Source organism: Vicia villosa, unplaced genomic scaffold (assembly GCF_029867415.1).
Source record: "Vicia villosa cultivar HV-30 ecotype Madison, WI unplaced genomic scaffold, Vvil1.0 ctg.001404F_1_1, whole genome shotgun sequence".
NCBI classification, from domain to species: Eukaryota; Viridiplantae; Streptophyta; class Magnoliopsida; order Fabales; family Fabaceae; genus Vicia; species Vicia villosa.
The window spans coordinates 90,291-101,815 of NW_026705605.1; the positions used below are offsets into that span (position 1 = coordinate 90,291).

Consider the following 11,525-nt stretch of genomic DNA (forward strand, 5'->3'; position numbering starts at 1 on the left):
TGTGTTGGAGATCTAACAAAAAATGAGAGAAAAATGCTATTTGATTCGAGTCATAAGCAAAAAGTGTAAGACAAGTCAAGAGATTAAATGACTTGAATAAAGATCCAAGAACCAAGAAAAATCGTCCCCCTTGATTATAATTAAGCCTTTTTGTGATTCGAGTCATGTGATTTGAGTCAAGGAAACCTTTGATTCGAATCATATCCACAAAACCAAAACCCAAAAATTGCCCTATGTGTTTGATTCGAGTTAAACACTCTCTAATTCGAATAATGGGTTATTTGATTCGAATCACACATACAAAAGTAAATCCTACTTTTCAAAAATGTGTTTGATTCGAGTTAGGATATTTGTGATTCAAATCATGAGTTCACATAAGAAATTTTTGAATTTACTGTTTCTATGATTCGAATCATGTAAGTTTGTGACTTGAATCAAACTTTCAAAACTTAAATTTTACAAAATATGAAATGTTTTTCAAAATCCAAACTTGACATGATTTGAACCATTCTCAAATGTGGTCCTTGATTCAAAACTTCAACAATTTGCTAGAAGCATATTACTCGAACTTTAATCAAACAATTTGATTTATACATGCACAAAAACAGATTAATAACTCAACCATAAGACACATAATCATGTGATAATCATGTGAGGAGACTCAATAGTGATATACACCAAATCAAAAGTTAAATTACAAACAACAAACCTTAAGGGTGTGTTTGGTTCAAATGAGGGGGAGGGGAGGGGAGAGATTTTAATGGAGGGGAGAGAAGGGGAGGGGATATTATAGTAATTATAATAATTTTTAAAATATTAAAGTTGAGATTCCCTCCCCTCCCCTCCAAATCCCTCTGATTTGGAGGAACGCAAATAGTGTGTTTTGGAGGGTTTTGCTCCCCTCCCCTTCCCTCCCTTCCCCTTAAAATTTGAACCAAACACATTTAATTAAAAATATTCCCTCCCCTCCACTCCATCTACCCCGAACCAAACACACCCTAAGATTAAAAATATCTACTAAAAAATGAAACCAAAAAAAATTTATAAGTAAAAATAAATAAAAAGGAATATCATTTTAGTTTAGTGGGTTATTTGAGCCCAATACATTACTCACCAAAATCTCTTCTCTTCTCTTCCTCCGGCGTTAGGGTTTTCTTCTTCCCTGCAACTTCCTGCACCCTCTCCATCACCCTATCGATTCTCGCGGTGGTTGCTACGTTTCACATTCACAACATGGCAACTACAAGTATTCTCAAACCAATCTCTATTTTCGTTTTCAATTTTTCCGATTTTTTCTTCACTCATGATTCCTTTGTTGATTCGTCTTTTGCAGCTACTACTAGGTCATTTCTCCAGGCTGTTGCGACGGAAGAGGTTGCGACTCCTCTTAGAGTTGTTCAGATGGAAGGACTGGTATCAATTCTGCCATTTCTATGATTTAATTTGATTAATCTATAGTGTTGCATAACCCTATTGCACTGTTTTTGAAATTGCTTAAAATGTTGGCTTTATTTGGGGGTTTTGAAGGGTTTTGTATTAGAAATGATGGGTCTGTGTTTGTTTTTGCATATGGGTACTCTATAATACTCTGTGTTGTTTTGTAACTTCATGTGTTTATGGAATCGTTGTTTTTGGTAATTGATATAGGATTTTGTGAATTTCAACAGTCAAGTAGCATTTTACGCCTTCAGTGCTGTTGTTAATTGCGGATAGCCCGAAATAGCTGATTGTTCAAATTCCGCATGTGCTATTTCATAATATTTTGTACTAAGTATGCAACAACAACCATGCCTTATCCCACTAACTGGGGTCGGCTACATGAATCAACTTTCACTATAATGTTCTAGCCAAGACGATGCTTCTATCCAAATTGTTAATTTCGATATCTTTCTTAATAACTTCTCCTATAGTCTTCGTAGGCCTTCCTCTTCCTTTAGTTGTTTGACTTCTCTCCATCTGATATACTTTCCTTACCATTGAATCTACATGTCTTCTCTCTACATAGTTCATATTCTTCTATTGCTACTACTCTACAGATCTGAATATTGTAGTTGTTTATGTATCTCTTTCTTGGTAAATATTAGACCATGTCATATATGTCTGTAAAGTATTTGAGGAATCTGACTAAATTTTTAAGGAAATCTTTAATTAGTTTTTTGTGTGGTGAAGATAATACTCAAACCATTCTGATCATGACACTGTTATCTTTTGGCTAACAGGTTATCCTGAAGATAATTAAGCATTGTAAGGATCACTCACCTTCTTTAGTCACTGGACAACTTCTTGGGTTGGATGTTGGCAGTGTTCTTGAAGTTACTAACTGCTTCCCTTTTCCGGTATGATATCAATTTCTTTGGCTGTTTCTTTCTTTTGTTTCTTTATTTTTCACATTATCTAACCTCGATTCCTCATGCTGTCATCATATCTATTTCTAAAATTTGTAGATGAGGGAGGAGGATGAGGAAATTGAAGCCGATGGTGCAAATTACCAGCTTGAAATGATGAGGTGCTTGAGGGAGGTTAATGTGGACAACAATACCGTTGGATGGTATGTATGATTAATTTACCACTTTACACATGCATGAGTGTTTCTAACTTCAGTAGTTTGATAAGCACAATTGGATTTGGTTTAAACTTCAGCGTGTTACTTGTAAGTGTGTTACTTGTAATCATTTATCTAACACAAGAGATAATTCTCTGAATCTAGGTATCAGTCTACATTGCTTGGCTCCTATCAAACTGTGGAGCTGATTGAAACCTTTATGAATTACCAGGTTTTGGCTAATTCTTTTCTTCATATTTTTTCTTAAGCTGGGGTTTAAAGTTATATGTTACTGTGGAAACTAAACGCTCCTCTAGTTTACTATTTAATGTGAATGTGCTGAATTTATTCCTTTTCAATCTCCTCCAAGCTATTCAATGTTGATCAGATGAGCCATTAGTAAGAGCTTATTACAGTAAGCTACATAGTATTCTATGAAATATAATTTTAGAATGCCCAACAGGCCAAAAAAATGTGGTATGCAATGTTTTAAAACTTGAGAGTCCAAGCAAGATCGGGAAAAGATTGAAAGGTCGTAACTCGAGGATCGTAGCATGGATCATAAGGTCCTACTAACAATGGGAAAATATATTTATATCATCATCTTTTTGTGCTACAAGTTACAACTATTCCTCTCCAACTCTCTACCTTCACTGTTGCAGCCATGGTGCATATTCATACCAGCTATCGCCGAAGAGTATTGGCAGCAAGTATAACTGGAGTAAAAAAGAAAATGATTAGTTTCTTTTCCTAACCGAGGTTAACAAATCTGACCCGGACCTGATATATTTTAAAAAAAGTTCCCCCTCAAAAACCCGAACCAACACATCAAATTTCATATTGATCCATTGCACCAACTTGAAAGATTCAGACGATCCGGCTCAATACGAATCAACGTGACATACGGTGGAAGAGGATTGAGACGTTGGATTGCATTATCCTACTATCCAATCCGCGATTCTGCATATCTTGGTGGTAGCACCACAGAAGATTATTACAGTTTATTGGGTAATTATCATGATGTAGAGGAAGCGTGTCATTCGTATTCAAGACAATCAGATGAAAATTTCCTCTATTAGTTAACTGAGAATTTAGCACGTGCTTATTGCATTGTTCTGTTCCAAGATGGATGTATGTGCTAATGAAAATGTAGGAAGTTGACTAGAATAGATAGTTTTGTGAACCAAAAGTATACTTGTCCATTATAACCAAATTATGAGAATTTCATGCTGCTTACGTTGTCTAAGTTTTCTGTTTCTTAAAAACTTATCGTAAAGTATTGATAATGGTGGTTTTTCATATTGGATGCAGTTGCTGTAATAACTGTACTAGAATTCTATAATCAGGTAAATGACTTTTTCTTAAACATTAATGTTTTTCAGGAGAATATTAGACGCTGTGTTTGCATAATATATGACCCATCAAGGGCTGATCAAGGTGTCCTAGCTTTGAAGGCCTTGAAGCTCTCAGACTCATTCATGGAACTGTATCGCAGCAATAACTTCATTGGGGAAAAGTATGAATTTTCCTCTGGATCAATGTATTCTTTAAGTTGAACTATTTGCTTTACTAATCTTCTGTCTTATGAAATAGATTGAGGGAGAAAAACTTATCATGGGTGGATATCTTTGAGGAAATACCCGTAAGCTTCCTCGAACTTTGCTGTTGTAACCTTTAAGCATTTGACAACATTATCTCTCTACTAATAAATTGCTATTTTATTTAATTCCTTAAATATAGAACATGTATGTGCTACTAAATCATATTAATGTGACGAAAACATGAAAAATCATAAACACAATCATCATGTGGATTGGATTACTAAGAATCTCGATCACTTTTGTAAATGCATCAGTTAAGAATGAACTGTACATGCGATTCATCATTCATTACAAGATCAACATGGCCACTTGCTATTCAACACTGAATTGCTTATCACTTTTCTTGTTTATTTATAAATCAGATCAAAGTTTCAAATTCTGCCCTTATCAGCGCTTTTATGACTGAGCTGGAACCTGATACTCCAGTCACCCAGGTGTGCTATGATATTTATTTGCTAGAGATTCTTTTCGCTATTCTAAATTTAGTTTGTGTTTTTATATATTTGTGTCATTACAGTGTGATTATGATCGCCTGCAACTGTCAACCAGTTCACTAATGGAGAGAAATATGGAATTTTTGATTGAATGCATGGATGACTTGTCACTAGAACAACAAAAGGTTTATTTTAGGTTTTCATTAGTTGTGTTTTTTCTTTCCAATTTTCGAATACATTTTAACAAAGTTTCTTCTATTTCAGTTCCAATTCCACTATCGTAGCTTGTCTCGCCAGCAGGCTCAGCAGCAAGCATGGCTTCAGAAGAGAAGGTATGACTCTGTCTGGAATTGAACTATTTATCAGTTTTGCTAGAAATTTGCACTCAACGTTACGAATCAAGATTTGCATGGAAATATACCAGTGTTTTTGTACTGATAAACAATTATATTGCATTTTTTTTGGTGTGGCGTTTTATTAGCGATTATGGACATTGACTGTTGCAGTAGTATCTAATCCTTGTCCTCAATTAGTTCATTCCATTAAGGGTTTGGTTTTTGTTATCATAGGGCGGAGAACATGTCACGCAGAGCTGCTGGGGAGGAGCCTCTGCCCGAGGAAGATCCTGCAAACCCCATTTTCAAGCCACTCCCTGAACCATCACGGCTGGAGAGCTTCCTCATAACAAACCAAATTTCCAACTATTGCAACCAAATCAACGGGTACGTGTTAAGAAGCAAAGGACACACTCACTTGCCTATTAGAACTTAGTGTTTTAAAAACCGAACTGAACTTCAATCTGGCATGAATCAGTGACTGAACCAACCAAATAACCCAACTGATTGAACTGTCCAGTTTGGTTTTTAAATCACTAATTACTAGTTTCTGGACCCTTATAATTGGCAAATCTTTTCTCTAGTCAAAAGCGCTTAATCATGGTTACATTTTTCTCTTGATATTCTACAGGGTTGCAGGGCAAAGCTTTAACAGACTCTATTTGATGAAGGCTTTGCACGAGGAATAAAAATTGCAATTTTTGTTTGTCACTCTGATGCATGCTTTGATGATGCAACTTCTTTGCCATATAGAATGAGAATTTTATGTTGAATTTGGTAATATATCAGAGAATTGTTGTTTTAAGGCCAAGTAATTTTTGTTTTGTTCAATTTAATTTTAAAAACTCTTAAATTGTAAGCAGTGTATTATGTTATATTTAGAGAGATAAAATACGTGTAGTGCTGCTTTTTGCCCAATATTTGTTTTCTTATCTGCAATTTCTAGTATTTTGGTTTCATTGTGAAATGAAAAGCATCCACTTTTTCTGTAAATGGTTGTCATATATTAATCTGTACTGGATTTTTCTCGTAGCCTTATGAGGATGAATCTTCACATCAAAAGTTATAAGAATTGCAAATTCTGCCATGTTAGATGCATCATGAGTGTTTATAACTTCCACTGTGGAAATGTTAATATAATAAAATGGAAGGCAGATCTCCTATCTATTTTCTTATCTTAAAATTTGAGATTGTTTTCCTATAAAATCAAAGTGTTAAATGTATTGATAATACTCTGGATGACAAGCTTGCATTGACAATACCAAGGTTTGTCACAAGAGTTAAGGATATGTTGCATAGAACTAATGACAATATGGATACTAATAATATTCTACAACCAATTTTAAAGTTGATCAAAAAGGGCATAAGCAAAAAATATGTAAAGATGATTCTAAGATAGTACCACGGATCAAATTTGAAAACAATGACACAACCTCTAGAGCACAAGTATTCATAAGTAGGTAATTTATTAAGAATTAGTCTTCAAATAATGAATGACTTGTATTCATGACACAACCTCTAGAGCACAAGTATTCATGAGTAGGTAACTTATTAAGAATTAGTCTTCAAATAATGATGGACTTGTATTCATAAGTAGATAACTCATTAAGAATTAGTCTTCAAATAATGATGTACTTAGATACTAGAGTATCTTTGCGCCAAATCATTCTGGTCTAAAGAAACATCTAACTAGGATTAGTCTTCAAGTTTCATATGGGCCAATGATATTAACAACATAAAATTTGTCATTGTGGCTTGGATAAGTTTAAGACTCCCACTCTTGAAGTAGGTTTGGACATTAGGTCTTTAACCCTAACCCTAAGTGACATCACTGAAGCATAAATGGTTAAACTAGGGTAGGAACTCCTTAGTTCACAAAACCAATGTGTTTGTTCTTAGATTTAGTGTCATTAGGAAAACGTGTTTTATTCAATGTCACATTCCCTCCTCTACTTGGGGGAGGAATTAAAAGAAAAAGGAAAAAGTTAACATGTGTCCCAAGAGCACAAGTTCATAAGCTATTTATAGAAATATTTTCTTGGAACATGTGCATTCAATGTATCAAAATTTTAAATATGACTTTATTACATTTAATTACTTTTAACTTTTTCTAATTATAATATCCTTAACATGTGTCCTAAAGACACATGTTAGGACACATGTTAGCATGATCCAAAGAAAAAATCCACATGTGAATGATAACTATAAATGTTTTGTTGCTGATGAAAGTTTTATTGATTTTTTTTGTTTGATAACTAGTTAAAGAGTGCTCTTTCTACTGACTCTAGTCTGACTTTGGTCTGATTCTAAATGTTAAGGTGAGAGATTTCATAAATGGCACCCTCTATTACTATTTAGCACGTCGTTTCTAATTTGTGCAACCTGTCCAACAAAATAATTATTCCTAAGGTTAAATTTCCTGACAAGCTTGTTTAGATTTGTAGTGTGGATGACTCAAATTTCAAAGTCCTCCTAGTTAGATTTTTCTTTAGACCAGAATGATTTGGCGCAAAGATACTCCACTATCTAAGTCCAAATGTAATAATAATGGAAAAACAAATTACATCTATGGAAGTGTACAGTCAGAGTATATAAATCCAGGGAACAATACACTCATTATAGAGAATTACATATTTATACTCAATGAACTAGAATTCACATAAACTAAATTATACAGAAGAGTTAAAATAAGATACATAACAAGAAGTAAAAGAGAATAAAAAAGACAACAACCTTAATAGCAAAGAAGACTTTATGTACCCGACATAGTTCTAAGTTGCGGTCCGCAACTACAACACAACCGTTTTTGAAGTCTAGGCCCGTTTTTGCCGCAATATAAAGGTTTGCAGCATAACCACGACCGCAATTTAAAACCATTGAAGTTAACTAAACATAGACGCATACGAATCGCGTTAAAACACTTCCATCCTTTGAGGAACCGGAGTTTTAATGACCTGCAATATTTGTACAACTTCGGCCATCGTAGGACGGCTAGACGGTATTTGAGACGTACACACCATTGCCAGCTTCAAAACAGGCAAAACCTCATCTTCAGGATACTCATTCATCAAACTTGGATCCACACACTCCAAAACATTGCCATGTTCAAGCAAAACCCTCACATGATCATTCAATATCAACACATTATCTTCACCGTACTCCACCGGCCTCCTACCCGTCACTAACTCGAGTATCATCACGCCAAAACCATACACGTCGCATTTCTCATTGACCCTTAAGCTCTGACAGGCTAACTCGGGTGCCACGTAGCCTAACGCACTTTGAAACCTGTTACTCATCACGTGCTTGTCTAGCTTTGTTAAAAGCCTGGCTAGCCCGAAATCGGATATCTTCGCGTTGAAGTTTTCGTCGAGTAAGATGTTGCTCGGTTTTATGTTGTAGTGAATGATTGGTGGCCGGAATGAATGGTGCAAATGTGAGAGTCCCTTTGCTGTTCCGAGTAAAATCTTGAATCTGTTAGGCCAAGAAAGTGAAGGACTTGACGGAAGCTTTTCATGTAGCTTGGATTGCAAGTTACCATTCGGTGCGAATTCGGATACTAAAAGCTGAAGTTGAGGAGTCCAGTAGTATCCTTTCAATGCTATCAAATTCGGGTGTCGGGCTTTGCCTAGAATTCTAACTTCCCTGTCGAAGTCTTCCGGAAATTGGATTATGTTTGATGTGACGAGCCTCTTGATTGCGACATTTCTTCCTTGCTGCGATCCTAACGGAATTTTATAAACCGTTCCGAAAACTCCTTCGCCAATCTCAGATGCCTTGCTGAGCAAGTTTTCCGGATTGCTGATCCAATCTTGCGAGGATTGTGAATCAAAAAGAATGAGTTTACCTGTGGCCGGTGCTCCCGATTTTGAGGAACTCGAACACATGCTTTCCAAACTATTCTCAACATACGCTAGCTTTCTCCTTACCGAAGCGTTAAGTAGACTAATAGCAATCACTCCTAATACAATCACAAAAGAGGCCGCAATTGCTATAATCGCCGAAACACTAAGAAACCTGTGGTGATGAATCGAACCGCTTGACTCAGACGATTCGTTTCTCGGTGTTCGAGGATTCATTTGGTTGTCAAAGCCATGTGGATCAAGAACTAGAGGCTTTGATACATTCATTATGCATGGACCTTTCAACAAGGGCGAGCAAAGACCGTAGTTTCCTTCCAAAGAACTTTTGTCTAAGTTTTGAAATATGCTACCGACCGGAAGCCTTCCCGTGAGGCTGTTGTGTGATACATTCACAGCAAGAAGATTTTGAAGCTTTCCGAGCTCCATCGGCAGCTCTCCGTTAAGTTCATTGAATTCCAAGTTGAGGATTTTGAGCTTGTTTAGATTCGACATCGACTTCGGGATTGGACCTGTCAAATTGTTGAATGATAAACTCCTGCATAAAAATAGATAGAAATTAGTGTCTGATTGGAATGGCTTATTTGAAAGAGCTCATGGAAATAGCTTATGATATGTACATAAGCTGTTTTTGGCTTATTTCTATAAGCTGTCCATGATAGCTTGTGAAGACTATTTAACTTGGTGCATGTTTAAATTTCTACGTAAAAACATCCAAAAATCTCAGAATCAGTTCTACAACTCTAGAATCAATTTGACCACCTCAAAAAGTGAAACAAAACATGCTCAAAAAATCATCTTTTGTTATAGAAATAGCTTATACATAAGCACTTAAACAAAAAACGCTTATGCTTAAAAAAACGCGTACAAAATTAATGATACTACTAGAGTTCGAGAAAAAGGATGAACTTACAGCAAGTAAAGAGATGAACAATTCCCAATATCTTCTGGAATAGGCCCCTTCAAAGAATTTCCATCCAGTTGAAGAACATCTAAATTTCCCGAATCACATATATCCACCGGAATCGAACCAAACAACGCGCAATTACGAAGATCCAAAACCTCTAGATTCTGAAGTAGACCGAATTCCGGTGGAATCTCAGAATCAAGATCATTCCAAGAAAAATTCAAGTATCTCAGCTTCGAAAGCAGCCCGATTTCTGCAGGAACATTCCCTTTTAACCGATTAACCGAAAGATCCAACATTGTAAGAGTTTCTAACAACCTGTTCGATCCAGCCGGAACCGAACCGATTAGTCCATTACGCGAAAAATCGATTTCCTCTAACCCTAATCCAAACAAGCCCTCAGGTATAGTACCATTGAAACCATTCCCTCTAAGAAAAATCTTGGACAACTTCATGCATGAAACCAATGACAAAGGAATGCTTCCATAGAATTGATTATTAGAAAAGTCCAAATGCTCCAAACTAATCAAGTTACCAATCCATTGAGGAAATTCACCAAATAAGTGATTATCTGAAACCCTAAAATATCTCAAATAGCTTAATCTCCCAAGTGATTCAGGTAACTCACCACTAAACTGATTATTACCAAAATCAACTCTATCCAAATGAATACATAGTCCAATATCCTTTGGTAAATTACCTGAAAAGTGATTATTTTGCAGCAACAACTCTTTCAAGTTATGCAAATTTGAAACACCATCAACCAAGTTTCCAGATAAATCATTGTTTGACAGATCCAAATACCTAAGCCTACTCAATGACCAAACCTTAGCAAAATCAACATTTCCACTAAAGTGATTATTCGAAAAATCTACATTATTCACCAAAGAACACTTAGCTATTGTACTAGGAATCTGTCCTTCAAACAAGTTCATAGCGAAAGAAACGCGTCTAAGCAAAGAACAATTCTCGAAAAAACCATCAAACACCTGTCCTGCGAACGAATTATACGAGAGATCAAGGAACCTCATCGAGCTCATATCGATGAAAGAGTCTGGTAATTGACCCGAGATCGAGTTATGACTAAGGTTTAAGCTTTGAAGCGTGTTCGGAAGAGTTAGCGAAGGACTAATGGCTCCACTCAAATTGTTGTGAGAAAGCTGCAAAACTTGCAAGTGCTGCAATTTTTCAAGGCCTCTTCCTATTTTACCTGATAAGGCTAAACCAGAAAGTGAGAGTTGGGAGACTCTTCCTTGTTGGTTGCATTTTATGTATTGCCATGAACATGGATTGATGTCATCTTCATTCCATGATGAGAGGGAAGATGAAGGGTCGTTGAGATCGGATTTGAAGACCATTAGGCCGAGGATGTCGTCGTTTAGTTGAATGTTTATGTTGTTGTTGTTGTTGTTTGAGGAACAAGTTTGGAGATTGGAGAGTGATGAGATTAAGAGTGTTGTGAAGAGTGTTAAGTGAATGTGATGAAGAAGAGTCTTCATTGTTTTGTGATGTTGTTTGAGGTTGGATTGTGTTAGTATGTTTGGTTTTTTGATATGAGTGTGGTTTTGGTGTTTTTTGTTTGTTGAGTTGAGGATGACTAGTATAGTATGACTTGTGAAAAATGTAATGGAGGGTAGATGTTATGTTACCTCATTGAAAGTGATGTTTACATGTTTGGTCACGAGATGGAGAGATGAATTAGGGTAAATTTCAAAATTTGGAATTAGTTTTTATATGATTCTTTGATTCTATATTATTTTTTCTTCCCTTTTCTTGAAATTTTAAGACAAGGCAAAATCGAATTTAGAGCTTTGTCTGGATTCAAGTTCAACACAAGAATTGTCGG

General features: G+C 35.8%; 2 protein-coding genes across 2 annotated transcripts; one reads left to right on the forward strand and one right to left on the reverse strand.

Annotated features, from left to right (window-relative positions):
* Nucleotides 1-1,091: 1,091 nt before the first annotated feature.
* Nucleotides 1,092-5,830, forward strand: LOC131634979 (eukaryotic translation initiation factor 3 subunit H-like). The gene is made up of 12 exons (XM_058905611.1): nt 1,092-1,246; nt 1,334-1,413; nt 2,220-2,336; nt 2,445-2,548; nt 2,708-2,774; nt 3,925-4,058; nt 4,136-4,184; nt 4,506-4,577; nt 4,661-4,762; nt 4,842-4,909; nt 5,147-5,299; nt 5,544-5,830. The coding sequence occupies exons 1-12, from the start codon at nt 1,234-1,236 to the stop codon at nt 5,599-5,601; spliced, it is 1,017 nt and encodes a 338-aa protein (XP_058761594.1). The 5' UTR covers nt 1,092-1,233; the 3' UTR covers nt 5,602-5,830.
* A 1,616-nt stretch (nt 5,831-7,446) lies between these two features.
* LOC131634972 (probably inactive leucine-rich repeat receptor-like protein kinase At3g28040) lies at nt 7,447-11,317 on the reverse strand. Its single transcript, XM_058905595.1, has 2 exons — nt 9,686-11,317; nt 7,447-9,310 (listed from the first exon to the last, which is right to left on the reverse strand). Exons 1-2 carry the CDS (start codon nt 11,176-11,178, stop codon nt 7,825-7,827), a joined length of 2,979 nt encoding a protein of 992 aa, XP_058761578.1. The 5' UTR covers nt 11,179-11,317; the 3' UTR covers nt 7,447-7,824.
* Between the last annotated feature and the right edge of the window lie 208 nt (nt 11,318-11,525).